Source organism: Trachemys scripta, chromosome 14 (assembly GCF_013100865.1).
Source record: "Trachemys scripta elegans isolate TJP31775 chromosome 14, CAS_Tse_1.0, whole genome shotgun sequence".
NCBI classification, from domain to species: Eukaryota; Metazoa; Chordata; order Testudines; family Emydidae; genus Trachemys; species Trachemys scripta.
The window spans coordinates 19,219,964-19,238,457 of record NC_048311.1 but is presented as its reverse complement, the minus strand read 5'-3'; the positions used below and the strand labels follow the sequence as shown (position 1 = coordinate 19,238,457).

General features: G+C 51.0%; 1 protein-coding gene across 1 annotated transcript in view; it reads right to left on the bottom strand.

Moving 5' to 3' along the window:
* Positions 1–18,494, bottom strand: part of QRICH2 (glutamine rich 2) — a 59,593-nt gene that overhangs the window by 22,154 nt on the left and 18,945 nt on the right. Inside the window, exons 5-13 of the mRNA XM_034790264.1 lie at positions 17,207–18,203; positions 13,239–13,333; positions 11,846–11,946; positions 9,997–10,111; positions 8,138–8,389; positions 5,443–5,565; positions 4,632–4,706; positions 3,603–3,767; positions 973–1,094 (exon numbers count right to left, since the gene is read on the bottom strand). Coding sequence (XP_034646155.1) covers positions 973–1,094; positions 3,603–3,767; positions 4,632–4,706; positions 5,443–5,565; positions 8,138–8,389; positions 9,997–10,111; positions 11,846–11,946; positions 13,239–13,333; positions 17,207–18,203 — 2,045 coding nt within the window. The remainder of the gene's footprint in view (positions 1–972; positions 1,095–3,602; positions 3,768–4,631; positions 4,707–5,442; positions 5,566–8,137; positions 8,390–9,996; positions 10,112–11,845; positions 11,947–13,238; positions 13,334–17,206; positions 18,204–18,494) is intronic.

Below are 18,494 nucleotides of genomic sequence, written 5' to 3'. Positions count from 1 at the left end.
AGATAGCCCAGTTTTTTCTCTTACTTAATTGGCCTCTCAGAGTTGGTAAGACAACTCCCACCTGTCTCTGTATGTGTATATATCTAGCTCCTCAGTATTATGTTCCATTCTATGCATCCGAAGAAGTGGGCTGTAGCCCACGAAAGCTTATGCTCTAATAAATTTGTTAGTCTCTAAGGTGCCACAAGTACTCCTGTTCTTTTTGCTGATACAGACGAACACGGCTGCTACTCTGAAATCTGTCTGAAGAGGCAGCAATCTCTCTTATATAAGGGCTTTGTACTGTTGCCCACCACCACAGTATCTGATGGCCTTCCACATAAAATCAGTAGCAACACTGAAGTCCCTAGCGCACTTCAAGAGCTACCAGCTCTTAGGTTTTAAGACAGGATTTTTCAAACCTGTGTAAGGGATTTAGATGCCTGTTCATTTCCAATCCCTTAGGCAGCTTTGAAAATCTCCATCTTCATTGTTAACAGCCTTCCTGTTCTGCAACTGAGTTCTGCCTGCAACAGAACGACAGGAGCAAAGAAGCTGGAAATACCTTTAGGTCAGGAAAGTTGCAGTAGTATTTGAACAGGCGAGCACTAGAAAAATCCTAAAGCCAGGTCTGCACACATTTTTTATACCAGTATAGCTATGTTGTCTAGGAGGGTGATTTTTTTTTTTTTAAATCGACTGTTATAGTACAAGCTCTAGTGTGGATGCAGTTATACCAGGATAAAGTTCCCCTTCCTGCATGGAGCAGCTGTACTGATCTACGCATATTTATACTGGTATAATTACATCCACACTAGGGGATTGTAGTGCTTTAACTATCCTGGCATGGTTAAAGTGGTAGAACTTCTGTAAGTAGATAAGCCCCAAGAGAAATCAACCTGGCTGAGGTTATCCCAGGAAATCAGAGAGACCAATCCCTCGGTCTAATGTGTTTCCCTAAAGCTGTAGCTGTCCATCTCCGGATGTGCTTACTTCCTAATTCCAGCAGCATCGTCCGCTTCGTACTGCGGAGAGCTCTCCTTCAGCTGTTTCCGGATGGCCTTCCAACGCTCTTCCAGCTGCTGTCTGAAGGGATCTAATTCCAGGCGGTCCAGCTGCAAGGCAACGCACAGTTCGTAAAAGCTGTGTGCGCATTTGTATGCGTGTGTACAAATGGCTCACCAATGGGTTCAAAGGCAGTGAACACCCAGGAGAAGAGAGATGCTTCCTAAAGGGAGACATGGAGGTAGAAGCAGGAGCTGTGGGATTAAGCTAGGCAAAGGAAATCATAGGCTGTCCCATCTCACCCTGGGAAGTTTCCCCTGCTATTCAGATTGGAACAGTCTCTCAAGAAAAGTAGTGGAAGCTCCATCGCTTGGGTCATTTGGAATAAGATGGCAGGAAGTGTTAGGAAATGTACTGCAGAGAACCATCTTGGATTGCTGGGAGTGATCTAACACTGAGTGGGGCCTTTCCATCTTTACCTCCCAAGGTTCCTAGACCAACCGAATGTCCACAGATCATCTCTAAGTGATGGGACAGCAGCAGGGCACCACTAGAACCACACAGGCAGCACATCAAACAAGGTGGGCAATTCTGCTCAGCCCATAGTCAGGGGGTGTCACAATTCAGGGCAACTACACCTGTAGTTCCACTCACTGGCCCAGCCAGGGCACCTGCTCTCTGGCTTCCAGCTCCCCAGCTGTTGCTTCTCCCACCTCTCATTCCCTTCTGACCAGGGTATTTCCAGACTGCACAGTTCCCTGCCTTCACTGTTTATTTCCCAGCACAGACAGGTTGCCCCAGGGCACCCGCTTGCTTTCTTTTCGGAGATGGTTTGGCTAAGGGAGGTCTAGGTTGGACATTAGGAAAAAGTTCCTAACTGTCAGGGTGGTTAAACACTGGAACAAATTGCCTAGGGAGGTTGTGGAATCTCCGTCTCTGGAGATATTTAAGAGTAGGTTAGATAAATGTCTATTAGGGATGGTCTAGGCAGTATTTGGTCCTGCCATGCGGGCAGGGGACTGGACTCGATGACCTCTCGAGGTCCCTTCCAGTCCTATAATCTATGAATCTATGAACAGGTGTAATTGCTCCAGTTATGAGTACCACACAGTTCATTCTATGCAAGTCTCTTTCATTCTTGAAGTAAAAAGCATTACAGAGAAAACATGTTAAAAATGAAGAACCTCCACACACACTAATAAGCCTACCAGAGATCACCCCAACCCTAACATGGGCTCAGGCAGGAGCAGTCCTTCAAACCCCCACCAAGGGGCTGCCTTGTGGTTTCAAGTTCACAGCTTCAGCTGAGAACAAGCACCCAGTCTTATGGGGTCTCAGTAGGCCCAGGCCTTCCAACCCTCCCCTAATGACTGGGGCCCTCCGTGGACCAGGGGTCCTGTCCATTGGCTGGATCAGGAAGAAGGCCCTGAGCCAGTTTAAAATCAGGCTATTTACCCAAAATCCCTTTCTTTGTCTGTAGATCCCTGGAGTTTGAACTAGTACACAGCAGCCTGACCAGGGGGGTGGTTTCTCTGGGGATGTTACAACCTGAGTGAATTTGCCTAATCACTCACTGCTGGTCTCCTATTTACCTTTCCCATGGAAATACATACAATCCCACCACAACACACACACAACAGCGTTTTTAATACGATGGACCCCAAAGGAATTAACTTAATTCAATGAAGTTCACTGAGGATATTGCAGGGAACTGTCATTCTGTCACAGGGGATACATCGGTCAGTGCTGGGGAACGCAGAGCCATGCGAAATAGGAAGAGAGGAAAACAAAAAGTCATGCCTGGTTTAGCACCAGCATGCTCAGCATTATCACAGAATCCCTGCCCCAAGGAGCTCCTGGTTTAAGGGCTAAATGCATAGGAGGCAGGACACCTTGGGTCACATCCCCTGCACCCTCTGTGAGGCCAGCAGCAGTTGGATGAGATCTGGCCCTGCCCGGCAGGGGTCCCAGATCTGGCTTGGTGTGTGAGACATGGCAATCTGTTCCCTGAGCACTCCTAGCATGCACGACAAAGTCCCCTTGCTCCTGGACCCAGGGCTGGATCCATTACAGGAGGCAGAAGGAAATGAGAATTAAAAATAAAACACTGCTGGCCGGGTTCCCATGTACACCACGGCCCCTTTGCAGTGGTCTGGCAACGTGAAAGGGCCTCACGTGTAACTTTTGCTCACTTGAAGGCCCCAGAGTAATATAAAGGGGCCCTAGGGAGAATAGGACCCAGGCCCTGCATGAAAACCCCAGCAGTTATAGCAGATACAATGTTTAGAATCAGAGGGGTAGCCGTGTTAGTCTGGATCTGTAAACAGCAACAGAGAGTCCTGTGGCACCTTATAGACGAACAGACCTATTGGAGCATGTGTCTGACGAAGTGGGCATTCACCCACGAAAGCTCATGCTCCAATACATCTGTTAGTCTATAAGGTGCCACAGGACTCTTTGTTGCTGTTTACAGTGTTTAGAATGGACCAAGCTCCTCATCCCGTCCTGCTATAAACTGGGCCAAGTCCCTTCCCCCATTTGCCCTTCCTGTGGCTGGCAGCTGGCTAATGCACTGGGTGAGGCTGTGAGTCATGCAGAAGGCACTGGCTCCAGCTTACCTTGGAGTCCATCTCCACCAAGATTTTGTCGAGCACTTTGTGCCAGTCCTGCTCCTGCCCACTCATCTTGTTCACCAGATCCTGCATCATCTTATTCAGCTGCTCCGTGGTGGCATCAAACTGGGTGCGGCTGACCTTGCCAGCTAGGGCGATCTTGTCTGCTTTCTGGCCAGGGGGAGACAGGAGAGTGATTGGGAGAAGGCGGAGGGAGGAAGAACCTCAGCTTGATCTGAGGCACAAGAGAGACATTCCACCCAGCATTCCCGTTCCACAGGGCCCCACGTGAGCATACAGCTCCCCCTCTCTACTCCCCAGAAAGAGACACCTCCCTCCCTTCACAATCAAGGCTCTGGTGCTCTGAGTAAGGGCTCCATCCTCCAACTCTATCCATTTTCTTTCTCCCCGCTCCCCTTTGCCCACTTAGATCAGGCCCTTCCTCATCAAAGCAGATGCTGCCACAGCATGTCAGATGGCTGGCCTGGGTCGGCTCCTCACCGATACCCCAGGAGGACTCTACCATGGACCCTCCTCTTGCGTACTCTGGTATGGTCAGGAGTACCTGCAATTGGAGCTGTGGGTACTCAGCACCTCTGAAAGCTCAAGATGTCTCATTCAGACACTGAGCAGCTGAGGCACCGAAATAAGGGGCCACCACTGGCAATTCCGGCTTCTGTGTAGGTAATGTAAGTGTCACAGCGTGCGCGCGACAGGGAGAGTCTCCTTAAAGTTGCATTTAGAGGATGTAAAATGCTAAGTAATCATGGCTAGCACCTTTCATCAGTAGATCTCACAGCAATTTACAAGGTGGGTGTCACTAGCCCCATTTAAAAGAGTCACAGAGAGGCGAAGGGACTTGCCCAAGTCCCACACAGAAGAGCCAGGAACAGATCCCAGGTCTCCAGCCTGGGATCCTAGCCAGGGGACCACACCACCTCCCACTGAATAGAGAGCCTAAACGTACATCTCCTGTGCCTGTGAAAGAAACCACGTGCGTCTGTCCCACCCAAGCAGTGCTGCACACCCCCTTACCACGTCAATTTCTGTCTCCAGATGCTCCTTGTCTGCTTTCTCCTTTTCCAACTTCTCCAGTGACTGGAAGAGAAGCTTTACAGAACACAGAAGAGGCGGAGATGAAAACCAGTCAGAGAACGGGGAGGCTGAGATTACTGCACAGTCCTGGTCATTACCCAGACCACCAGCAGCACCTGCACGTGCTCCCTAGTAGCCTGAGGCCTCTTGGGGCTCAGATATCTTGAGTCATCACTAAACACAACAGCAGGGTGGTGAAGGAAGCACATCTGGGCCTAGTCAGTGTAAGAACCTGCAGACAGGAGGGCTGTCCATGTGATATTCCCTGTCTGCCCTTTGATCCCCTCTCCAGATCTCCGCTCTCTCAAGAGGACGCTCACCTACCAGAGACTCACTGGGCATCAGGCCCCTCGTGTTTTAATGCCTGTGGTGGGTGTTATATTTCTGGGGTCAGTCTCTGATGACAGCCTCAGCAAATCCCCAGTGTCTCATAACAGGCAACTCAGTGGCATGACTCATAGTCTCCTGCAGTACTTGATGTTGGACTAGGAGAGAGCGGCTCAGGGGCTAGCAAGCCCAGAGCCACCTACCTATCCTCTGTGCTATGTAGAGCCTCAGATGAGTTGGGTTCTCCCAGGGCAGGAGAGAGGATCCTTTGTCTCCTCTGCCTATCCCTTTGTTTTCCTTGCTAACGAGCGACCACAATGAGGATGCATAGTGCTAAGAGCATCCCTGATTACCGAGCAACCCAAACCCTTGGTGAGTACAGGCAGCACCTTATCCTCTAGCCAGGCCCCCTGCCGTCACTTACAGAGATATCTTTCTGCTTCTGCCGATGGTCTTCTACGAGGTTCCCTGTGGTGGCATTGAGATTCTCACAGTCTCCTTGCACCTGGAGGATGGTGTTTTGGATGCGACTCAGCAGCTCTTCGTCCTGATTCAAAGGCAATGGAGGAGAAAGTGAAGCTCTGTAGCAGATAATTACTGACAGACACAAAGCCTTCGAACCACAGAGCAGGCCTGGCATGGGCAAGAGGTAGGACGCCTCATCCCTCACGTGGAGGGCTCTCCGCTACCGCTGGGAGAGCAGTTCTCCAGGGCCCAGCCAGTGCTTGGCTTCACTTCTGAGGCTGCCAGCCGTGGATGTGCTTTTGGTGACACACACTTGCACATGGAGATCTGGATCAACAGCATGCGTCACACAGGCCACTGAACAAGTCACTTATATGGCATCCATGGCAAAGATTTTCAGCCACTACTAGTCAATGCAAATGAGTGACCTCAAGATGACAGGCTCCACAGAGAACTCAATCCCCAGTCCCCCTCGGGCAGAATGATATATGGGGTATCCAGGACACATCCCTTCCTGCTGGACACAGTCCAGATAAAAAGTGGTTCCCAGTGGCAGTCGAGGGCCTAGAGTTCTGTGCCAGAACCCACGGGTTGTACTGGAACTGGCTAAGTATGATTCCCTGAGCTTTCCTTTTAGGAGTGATATTTACAACATGCCTAGCGCTGGTTATTGTTTTTGCAGACTCTGCTTCCAAAAGAGGGCGCATACTCCAGACATGCAAAGCCAGCACTTGTGCGTGTGTGCACTATCGCTGCTCACCCTAGTCTCAGATCCGTTTGTGCAAAAGGAGCCTGTGCTCACTTTTGCAGACATGATTTGCTACTGTGACTTTTAACGAAAGAGAAGCTGCAGTTGACCCTAGGAATCATTCCAGCAGCTCCTGGGACCCGGCTCAGCTAGGTGAAGGCGCCGCCATACCCTGCCATTCGGATCAGCTAGAAAATGACTGCTGAAATACGACCACGAACTTTCATCTCCCAAAACATTTCCCATACGTTGAGCAAGTAAGGCTCACAACCCCCCCAGCCCCAAGAAATAAGTATTTTTGTCCCCATTTTACCAAACAGGAAACCAAGGCATGGAGAGGTTATGTGCCAAAACACTGATAGGAAGAGAACTCAGGAGTTCTGGCCCCAATCTCACACGTAGATCTCTAGATAGATCATAACACTGCATCAGTTCATCACAATGGGGCTCTAACACAGTGAAGACTGTTACGGTATCAGTGTCATAAGGCCACTACATTGTCCCACACAGGAGATCAGACACCAAGAGCAGCAGGAACATAACTGTGCCACCCACATCCACACAAGGACTGGGCTGGCCTTGTTCTCCTCTCTAATCTCAGGTTCATCATTAATAGCAGATATTCTGTGGGATTTACTAATGCAACACGGGGTCACGTGGAGCCCAATTCCCCATTCGGTCACAAACTAGGGTCTTCTTCCAGCTCTGCTCTGGACAAGTGCTGATCTGAACGGCGTCAAACCAGAGACAGGATAGTCCCTTTATGACACGGGTGCACGGCTGGAAGGGGAGGGAGAGAGGTGGGCTGGACTGTCTGGCTTGCAAGTTGCACATAGAACTGTGCAACGTGTGTCTGAGGGCAGGGTGGGAACCTGCGCAAAGCTAGGGCTACAGACCGCAGAGCAAATGGAAGAATGGAACCCTTGTGATTTGCACTGGACTCAAACTGCTACGCCATTATCCCTGTTCAAATCCCCGCCTCCTCTTCTTCTTCGCCATTTTGGTGAAGCTGAGTGCTACCGGAAGAAAGTGACTGCGTTGCCCTCAGCCTGGCACAGGACAGCAGGTAATGAGCAAGCTGCATCCCACGTAGAGCTCTGCTAATCATAACCTGCAGCACCCTCTGCTAATCCGGTCTTGGAATCCCACACACAGCTCTACCAAGGTACCTCAGCCCCAACCTGCAGCACCCCCTGCTATGCCAGCCCCGAGGGCATACCGTTCACACAGCTCTGGCCATGCACCCAAGCTCTGACCTGCACCCCCACCTACTGCAGTCCTGGGACTTCACCCAGCTCTGCCAATGTGCCTCAGTCCTGGCCTCCACCACCCGCTATTCCAGTTTGCAGCTTCTCTAGAGCAGAAACCACGAGCCATGCTGAACGCTGGGATGGCTTTGTAGGGCTGGGCATGAGCCCACTAGGCAGTGGGAAGACACACAAAACTCACTCTGACATGTGACCCCTAAAATCAGGATTTGAGACCAGGCCTGGAGATGAGGGGTCAGGGCACCCACCCCCCAGGCCAGCCAGCAGGTGTAAACCAAGGCTAAAAGAGGAGCCAGAACAACGATGGGCTTCCCAGGGAGCCGGCAGCGATCTGCTCCTGCGTGGCGCGCAGCGCAGAGGGGCTGAATTGGTCACAGTCACATGACTCCCGTGTGCAGCTCTTCCCGTGGGCTCTGCATTAGGAGCAATCAGCATGCCCTGGGCTGCCGCCTGCTGCTCCGACTCTCTGCTGCACTGGGCTGTGGACCCAGATCCCAACGGATCCAGTCTGAACCATCCCCTCACAGGGCCACTGAAATCCTCCATCCCTCGCTCCCCCCAGGTACTTCGTAACGTTCACAGCTTTAGCCTGGAAGTCTGGACAATAAAGCAGGGTGTTTCCTTTTGGCTGGCCTTACCTGGCTCCTCAGCTGCGGCCTCTTTGCTGGCTTGCTTTCCGCGTGCCTCGTCATGAAGCTGCTAATTAAATCCTGCAGCTGTTCGTAGCGTTTGAACAGCTGGCTAACCTGCTCGCTGACGTCCAGGCTGCAGGCCGGGCATGTGCCATGCGGCGCTGCCTCCCCAGGCTCCGGGCTAGTGGGCATGCTCATGGATAGCAAGGTGGAGGAGGAGGCCATCATGTTCTCTATGATAGATCTAAGCTTGTCTAACTGTAGGCAGGGGAGAGAAGGAGTTGGGTTTGAAACAGGCACAGCCCAGCAGAATTTCTCTGCATGCTAAGGCACCCGGGCGACAGGTGCTGAGCTCTATCCAGCAGGGATATTAGCAATGCCCGAGGCAATACATTCTGGCCAAGACTCCAAGGATTTGCCCATGCATGGATGGGCCCTAGGCTACCTTCTCCAGGTAGCAGCTGCTGAAGCAATGCTCCCCCTAGAGGCTAGACCTAACTGCCTTGGAGTCTATCATTAAGGTCCCTATCTTGGGCCAGTCGGCACGGAGTGGAGCTCTCGAAGTATTGCAGAAGATGTACTGGCTGGTACCTGAGCAAAGCATCTTATTGCTACCAGACCAAGGAGTGGGTCTGGCTCGGCTGCATAAGGCAGCCCACTGAACTGCCACCAGGACAAGCTAAGAAACAGCCGTGTCTCTACCCTGCTTCCCCTCAGATAGCAGAGCAACGCTTTAGCCTACGGCGAGCTTTAACAAACCCTGCTGCATTCCGGGAGGCAATAGCCTGGGGATAAGCACCTCCTTGGGGCACTACCCAGGGCTGTCATCTCCTACACCAGGGGGGTGGGGGGGGCAAACTTTTTGGCCCAAGGGCCACATCTAGGAATAGAAATTGTATGGCAGGCCATGAATGCAGGAGGGGGTGAGGGCTCTGGTTGGGGGTGCAGGCTCCGGGGTGGGGCCAGAAAAAAGGAATTCGGGTGGCGGGGGGGGGCTCTGGGCTGGGGTGGAGGGAGTGGGGTGCGGGTGTGTGTGTGAGGGCTCCGTCTGGGGGTGAGGAGTTTGGGGTGTAGGAGGATGCTCCAGGCTGGGATTGAGGGGTTCAGAGGGAAGGAGGGGGATCAGGGTTGGAGCGTGGGGAGAGGATCGGGGTGCAGGTTCTGGGCGGCGCTTACCTCGAGCGGCTCCCGGAAGCAGCAGCATGTCCCTTCTCCAGCTCCTATGTGGAGCTGCGGCCAGGCAGTTCTGCACGCTGCCCCGTCCACAGGCACCGCCCCTGCAGTTCCCATTGGCTGTGGTTCCCAGCCAATGGGAGCTGCAGGGGCGGGGCTCAGGGCGGGGGCAGTGTGCAGAGTGGAGAACCCTGGTTGCCCCTACGCATAGGAGATGGTGGGGGGACATGCTGCTGCTTCCAGGAGCCATGTGGAGTGGCCCCAGACCCTGCTCCTCAGCAGGAGTTCGAGGGCCAGATTAAAATGGCTGGTGGGCCATATCTGGCACGTGGGCCATAGTTTGCCCACCCTTGTCCTACACCAATGAAAAACGCTTCCCCAGCTCTGGAGGGAGCGTCCTGCTGAGCTCAAATGCCCCTTCCTTCCCCTGCAAGATCCAGAGAGGGAGGCAGCAGTTAGTGAGGCAAGAGGCCCTTTGGAGCCCAGCTAACAGTTTTGATCCACTCCACAAGGCTAGAGCACTGGCTTCAAGAGGAGGAAATCTGGAGACCTTTGTACTGAGCAATTATCCGACATCACAGGGGAACTGAGCAAGCAGAGATACTCAGAGTTACCACTGCGCCAACCCCAAAGGGCAGCTGTTTCACAGCAAGCCAGTGAGCAGCCCGTCCTCTCGCCTCAAACCACCTGACCTGTTCCTGCAGGTAGAGGGCTGTGTCAGTCACTGACTGCTCCAGCTTGGCTTTGCCGTGATCCTGCTGCTCCCTCAGCTCCTGCAGCTCTTTCTCTATGTCGTGCACTGTCGATCTGGACCACAGAGCCAACAACAGAAAGGGTCATTTGCTGAGCAGAGGTGCTGCCATGGGGCTTGGAGCATGGAGACAGGGACCAGCACCCACCCAGCACGGGCAGGTGCTAACCCTCCGCTGTGCCAAATGCAGCTCCCCTGAAGTCAGCCTGTTTAGCCTAGGGCTGAATTTGGCCCCTGCCATGGTTGCTGGGAGGTAACTCTGTGGTTTAGATACTATCAAACCACATAGCAACACACAGTCCATACAAGGAATGCAGCCGTTCTTACGGCTCTGTCCAGCTTCTTTGATGTGGGTGAGGTGGGAACGTAGAGCCAGCCTGAGGCACATGTGAAGACCAGCTGCAGGGGTCCCTCTGCTTTGAGGAGAGGCGAGGAGGGGTGAGGTCTTGCACTGTTAGACTCTCTTCCCCTTCCCAGCATTCTCCTAGGAACCCCTCCCCTCCAGCATAACGGCCCAGTGTTTCCCTCACTCCCTCTTGAAAAATGACCTGGTGAACAATCCACTCCTCAAACCAGCTGGATCTTGACAATCCCTCCCACCCAGTAATGGCAAACCCCTTCCCCCTAGGATGGCCAGACAGCAAATGTGAAAAATCAGGACAGGGGGTGGGGGGTAATAGGAGCCTATATAAGAAAAAGACCCAAAAATCGGGACTGTCCCTATAAAAATCGAGACATCTGGTCACCCTACTTCTCCCCCAACTCCTCTGCCCCGGGTGCCAAAACCCTCTCACAGCCACTTAGCAATGTACCTCCCTGCCCTGCCCAATGTCCCCCCCCCTAGGTGTGCTATTCAGGTTATAGATGTTGGGCTGGCACAGAGCCCTGCAAAACCTAGAATCAGGGCCTGGAGCCCTTCAGTTACTACTTCTACTTCTATGCTTTCAAGCAAGCCCAGTGGTGTATACGCAGATTTAACACAGTCCAAGTCTCTGATCGGTCCAGGAGGGATACACGGCTGCTCCCTGCAGTATATTAACCAAGTGGAACCATGGCTACCCTGCAGGTAGTTCTGTTCGACGAACCATGGCATATGGGTCACCTGTTACAAAACAGTTCTACATGCACCAAACCCTTTGGGAGGCGGGGAATGAGCCTAGCTCATTTTGAAGCCAGCCCTAGTGGGATGCGGGCTAGTTAGCATGGATGAGCCCTGTAGGTTATGCAGTTCAGTTCTGCATAAGTCCTCCAGAACGTGGACCAGATGCTACAGCTCAGCCCCATCCCGGGGAATGGAATAGGGATGGCATTCTCGGTTGTGACGAACTACTTGGGACCGTGAGTAGTTAACTGTAGTTCAGTTCTGCATCAACTCAGGTCTGAACCTGGTGAGACAGAACTAGATATCACAGCTCAGGTCTGCATGAGGGATTCAGATCAGAAACCGTAGATTGTAGGAAAGTATAACAAACGAGGCACTGGAATCCAGCTCTATAACATAGGTACGAATCCTATGGAGTCTGGACCAGTATTAGAGTCCAGCTTTATTATAGAATCATAGAATATTAGGGTTGGAAGAGACCTCAGGAGGTCATCTAGTCCAACCCCCTGCTCAAAGCAGGACGAACACCAACTAAATAATGTAACCTGTCTGATAACAGGCCCCTGTCTTATCAGAGGCCAGCTCTACAGCTCGTGGGTGAATCCTGTGGGACCAAGGCTTGTTGTTGGAGCCTGTTGCATTAGCAGCAGAGATGCACACATCCACAGCTCTCTTCTCCTCTTTTTACCTGAGGTAACCTAACTGCAGGTTAATCTGACTGGATCCCTTCACTTTCTGATCTGCTTCTGTTGCCACCTCTGCTTCAAGGACATTCTGCAGCTTCCTTACCTAGAACCATGACAACCATGAAGAGTCAGGACTTCAGGCACACATCTGCCTGCAAGGACTTCCCTCAAACTGGCTGAATAACTCCCCACCCCCCCGGCCCCAGTGCGTGTGCTGGGTTCAAATACAGCTAAATGCAGCCCTGATGTAAGCAGATGACACTCTAATTATTTAAAAGGATTTGCATCCACTCATATCTGAATTTAGCTCAGTGTATTAAACACAAAAACGTGATACACTCACACGCACGCACACAGACACTTTTTGGAGTGAATCTCAAAAAGAGGGGATCTTGGACTAACCTATTCAGTAGCTAGGAATCTGCACACTGTCCCACTCACCCAGCTGTCCTCCCCTTCCAAAATGCCCTGAGCACAGAAAGCAACAGGGCAGTCTGGTGTACATCGTGACAGAAAATAATCCTTGGCAAGACATAGAGCAGAGGTGGGCTTGGGTAGGTCTGCTGAAGAATCTGGGGCTCTCTCTGCAAGGGGGCTAGGTGGGGAGGAAGCCTGGAGCAACCTGTTCTGAGGGACACAAGGGCCAATCTCCCACCCCCTCTCCTTTCCAAGGGTTTCTCCCCACCTCATACTGATCTTATTATTGTTCTTAATATTCTGAGCGTGCCGAGAAGCCAATGAGTTCAGGGAACCGTTGTGTTGGGCACTTTACTAAGACACCATAAGAGAGTCTCTGCTCACAGTCTAAATAGACAAGCCAGACAAAGGTGGGGGGGGGGGGTGAATTAACCATTGTACATGGATAATACTGGAAACAGCTTAAGGGCTGGGTTCTCCAGATTAAGCAGCCCCTGGATAATTCTCCCTTTGTAGGGGGACTCTCCACCAGCGTAAAGCTGATGGAGGCAGCTGTGATGCCTCCCGCACTGGCATCCCTCTTCTAATGCATGGGAAGGGAGCAGGCGTGTTAGGGCTGGCAAGGGGTCATAGCAGATCCAGGCTCAACTCCACCTGATTTTTCACTGGTGTAACGTCCTTGGGGGAATCAAGCCCTAAGTGATTTGCTTAAGGTCATAGAGGCAGTCTGTGGCAGAGTCTGAAATTGAACCCAAAGGTCTCCAAAGTCTCAGTTCAGAGCCTTAATCACACTATGAAACAAGAGGGGTGTTCACCACTAATGCCGAAACCACAACTCCACAGCCTATAGCACGTTTGGACCCTGGATGATACAGTATCAAAGTCCCTGTCTAGCACACCATCCCAGCCAACCACAGTGGACTTGTTACCATTGCTGATTCCATGGTTAGGTTACAAGACGGCACACCAGTTGCTCACCTTGGCCTTTACATCTTTCATGTCTTCTGCCGTGGCCTTCAGGGATGACAGCTGCTCCATGAGGTCAGCAGGCATGCTGGAGAGGTTCTTAGGGACTAGACACCACCACGGAAATACAAAGGAAGCACTTAATTGATTGTGTACATAAGAACAGCCATACTGGGTCAGACCAATGGTCCATCTAGCCCAGTATCCTGTCTTCCGACAGTGGCCACTGCCAGATGCTTCAGAGGGAATGAACAGAACAGGGCAATTATCAAGTGAGCCCTGTTGTGCAGAACCAGCTTCTGGCTGTCAGAGATTTAAGGACACCCAGAACATGGGGTTGCATCCTGACCATCTTGGCTAATAGCCATTGATAGAGCTATCCTCCATGAACTTCTCTAATCCTTTTTGAACCCAATTATACTTGTAACCTTCACAACATTCTCTGTCAACGAGTTCCACAGCTTGACTGTGCGTTGTGTGAAGAAATACTTCCTTTTGTTTATTTTAAACCTGCTGCTTATTAATTTCATTGGGTGACCCCTGGTTCTTATGTTATGTGAAGGGGTAAATAACACTGCCCCCATCCACTTTCTCAACACTCTTGCATCTGAAGAAGTGAGGTTCTTACCCACGAAAGCTTATGCTCCCAATACTTCTGTTAGTCTCAAAGGTGCCACAGGACCCTCTGTTGCTTTCTCAACACTATTCGTCGCTTTATAGACCTCTATCATATCCCCCCCAGTCGTCTCTTTTCTAAGCTGACCAGTCCCTGTTTTTTTCCCTCTCCTTGTACGGAAGCTGTTCCATACCTCAATCATATTTGTTGCCCTACTCTGTGCCTTTTTCAATTCTAATACATATTTTTGAGATGGGGCAACCAGAACTGCATGCAGTATTCAACGTGTGTGCATGCCATGGATTTATATAGTGGCATTATTATATTTTCTGTCTTATTATCTATCCCTTTCTTAATCATTCCTAACATCCTGTTAGCTTTTTTGACTGCTAGTGCACATTCAGCAGATATTTTCAGAAAACTATCACCAATGACTCCAAGATCTCTTTCTTGAGTGGTAACAGCTCATTTAGACCCCATCATTTTATTTGTTTAGTTGGGATTATTTCTTCCAAAGTGCACTACTTTGTACTTACCAACACTGAATTTCATCTGCCATTTTGTTGCCCAGTCACCCAGTTTTGTGAGATCCCTTTGTTACTCTTCATAGTCAGCTTTGGACTATCTTGAGTAATTTTGTATCATCTGCAAATTTTGCCACCTCCCTGTTTACCCCCTTTTTCTGATCATTTATGAATGTGTTAAACAGCACTGATCCCAGTAGAGAACCCTGGAGGGATGACTGCTATTTACCTCTCTCCGCTGTGAAAACTGACCATTTATTCCTACCCTTTGTTTCCTATCTTTTAACCAGTTACTGATCCAGAAGAGGACCTTCCCTCTTATCCCAAAGCTGCTTACTTTGCTTGACAGCCTTGGATGAGGGACTTTGCCAAAGGCTTTCTGAACGTGCAAGTACACTATATCCACTGTCATGCTTATTGACTCCCTCAAAAAATTCTGATCGATTGGGGAGGCATGATTTCCCTTTACAAAAGCCACTTTGACTCTTCCCCAACATATCATGCTCATTTCTGTGTCTGATAATTCTGTTCTTTACTATAGTTTCAGCAATTTGCTGCTACTGAAGTTAGGCTTACCAGCCTATAATTGCCAGGATCACTTCTGGAACCTTTTTTAAAAATCAGTGTCACATTAGATATCCTCTACTCATCTGGTACAGAGATTTAAGTGACAGGTCACATACCACAGTTAATAGTTCTGCAATTTCAAATCTGAGTCCGTGCAGAACTCTTGGGTGAATACCATCTGGTCTTGGTGACTTATTACTGTTTAATTTATCAATTTGTTCCAAAACCTCCTTATTGTCACCTAAGTCTGGGACAGTTCCTCAGATCTATCACCTTAAAGAGAATCCCATACCTGAACCAATCTCCCTCACACTCTCTGCAGTGAAGATGGATGCAAAGAACTAATTTAGCTTCTCTGCAATGACCTTGTCTTCCCTGAGTGCTCCTTTAGCACCTCTATCACCCAGTGGCAGCACTGATTGTTTGGCAGGCTTCCTGCTTCTGATATACTTCAAAACTTGCTGCTAGTTTTTGTGTCTTTGCTAGTTGCTCTTCAAATTCTTTTTTGGCTTGTCTAATTATACTTTTACACTTGCTTGACTTGCCAGAGTTTTTGCTCTCTTCTATTTTCCTCAGTATGATTTGACTTCCAATTTTTCGAGGATATCTTTTTGCCTCTAACTGCCTCTTTTACTCTGTTGTTTAACCATGGTGGCATTTTTTTTTTTTTTGGTCCTTGCACTGTTGTTGTTTTTATTTGGGGTATATACATTTAATTTGAGCCTTTATGGTGTTTTTAAATAGTTTCCATGCAGCTTGCAGGCATTTCACTCTTGTGGTTGTTCCTTTTAATTTAATTTCCATTTAACTATTTTCCTTATTTTTGTGTAGTTCCCCTTTTTGAAGCTAAATGCTACTGTGGTGGGTTTCTTTGGTACTCCCCCCCCTCCCCCCGTAGGAACATTAAATGTAATCACATTATGGCATTACCAAGCAGTTCAATTATATTCACATCTTGTACCAGATCCTGCGTTCCATTTAGGATTAAATCAAGAATTGCCTCTCCCTTTGTGGGTTCCAGGACTAGCTGCTCCAAGAAGTACTTATTAATGGTGTCTAGTAATTTTATCTCTGCATTCCATCCTTAGGTGACATGTTCCCCGTAAATATGGGGGACATCCTCATTATTAGTGGGTTTTCTGTTTTTGTAGCATTTCACAATCACCATCACCATCACCATCCTGGTCAGGTGGTTGGTAGCATATTCCTATGGCTATACTCTTACTATTCACGCATGGAATTTTTGTCCATAGAGTCTCTATGGTACAGTTTAAGCATTTAAAATGTTAGTATATTTGATTCTGCTTTCTTTCACATATAGTGCCACTCCCGCATCATCATGACTTACTCTGTCATTCCTATGTATTTTGTACCCTAGTACTACGGTGTCCCATTGATTATAATCTTTTCACCACATTTCTGTGATGCCGGTTATGTCAATATCCTCATTTAATACCAGGCACTCAAGTTCACCCACCTCAGTATTTTGACTTCTAGCGTTTGTGCACAAGCACTTATAAAATGTGTCCGCCTTTGTGTGACGTAATTGAATTGGATTCTTTTGTTTGATTGTTTCTCTTCAGTTCCTACCTGCACTTTATCAGCTTCTATCCCTCTCCTCTTTACTAGGATACAGAAGGCCCCTTTAATAAGTCTATGGCTTAGCTCAGAGGCAGACCCTGAAAGCAGATTACCAGCTATCGCCTCCAAACCAACACAAGCAGAGATATGAAGCTTCCCTAAGAATGGAATTGCACTTCCGCGCCCCCATTTAGCCCCACAGCCCCCAACAGTGCCCCCCACTGGGATATTTTGTATCGTTTCAGGATGGGGGATGGAAATGCAACAAGATACTTTGAAGTGAACCAGAAAATGATCCAAATGCGATAAAAGGCCCCTTTTCAAAATGGTACCTTGGCGCGAACCCTAGACCCCCGTCAAAGTCAGGGCAAGAGTCCCAAGGCGGAATATTTATGCCCTCAAATGACAGCCCGGTCAAAGTAAGCTGCACCCATTCCACCAAGCGCGTCTCACTGGGGAGTCAGCCCAAAGGTACGAGCAGTGTGCCAGTCACTAAGGAACCATGGGGAGGGATCCAGGCCCCAGCCAAGAGCACCACTGCTCACCCAGACACCCCTGTGGATCCAGCAGAAGGCTACAGTCAGCACCACTCTGGGAAGCCATACCCGAGGAGTGTTTGCCCAGGAAACCGCCTGCATCGCTCCCTCCCAGAAGGACGTGATGAAGACACTGGCTGATGGGGAAGCACCTACCTGCATCCGAGAGGAATTGTCGCAGCTTGTCGAGGTCGGCGTGGCTACACTTGAATTGCTCCAGGTGGTTTATCTGCTCCTGCAAGGTGGTGTAGAGGTCGGTCAGCTGCCCGATCTGGCGCAGCGCTTCCACAGTATCCGAGTAGCGGCTGGAGGCGCTGCTGGACCCGGAGGACTCTCGCGGCGTGGATGAGGGTAGGCGTTTGTCCTTCTCTTGTAAAGGTGACGCCGGGGATGTAACGGCAGAGTAAGGTCCAGGTGGAATTGCGAGCTGGGCTGCTAGAGCCGGGGGACCTGCTGTAGGTGATGTGGGCTGGAATGCTGAAGTGTCTGCTGGGGTCCCAAGGTAGCCTGCCTGGGTCCCTGGAGCTCCAGGCCAGACTCCAGGAAGCCCCACCTGGGTCGCTGGGGAACTGGGCCAGGTGCCAGGGAAGCTCGGCTGGAATCCTGGAGCACCTGCCTGGGCCCCGGCGGAGCCTGCCTGTGCCCCTGGGAAGCCTGGCTGGGCTCCAAGGAAGCCTGGCTGGGCTCCTGGCTGGGCCCCGGGGAAGCCTGGCTGGNCCTGGGCTCCTGGCTGGGCCCCGGGGAAGCCTGCCTGGGCCCCTGGCTGGGCCCCGGGGGAGCCTGGCTGGGCCCCAGGGAAGCCTGGCTGGGCCCCTGGCTGGACTCCTGGCTGGGCACCAGGGGAGCCTGGCTGGGCCCCTGGCTGGGTCCTGGGGGAGCCTGGCTGGGCCCCTGGCTGAGCTGCTGGAGTGATTGCTTGGGATTCTGGTGTGCCTGTCCTGGTTCCTGGAGTGCCTGTCCGGGCTGCTGGCTGGACCGCTGGCATGCCTGCCCTGGTCCCGGCCTGCACCCCTGGAGTACCAGGTCTGCTGCTGGGAGAGCCAGACTGGCTCCCTAGAGCCCCTGCCCAGGTTGCAGAGGGTTTTCTGGCTTGGGTGTCCATAACTGAAGCTGGAGAGGGCTGGCTTAGGCTGGGCTCCACAGACGGGGCTTCCTGGAAACCAATGGAATGGGAGCAATTTACTGATGGGCCCTAGTTCAAAGCAAAGGGGTGGGGGGAAAGCTGGGATATTCAAAACCACCCTCTTCTATTTCTTAGGGTTACCATATTTAACAAATAAAAAAAGAGGACCCTCCACGGGGCCCTGGCCCCGCCCATTTCCACCCAGCCCTGCCCCAACTCCACCCCTTCCCACCCTAACTCCGCCCCCTCCTCCCTCCCACTCCCAGCCACGCGAAAAGGGCTGCCCGAGCGCTACTGGCTTCACGGTTTGCTGGGCAGCCC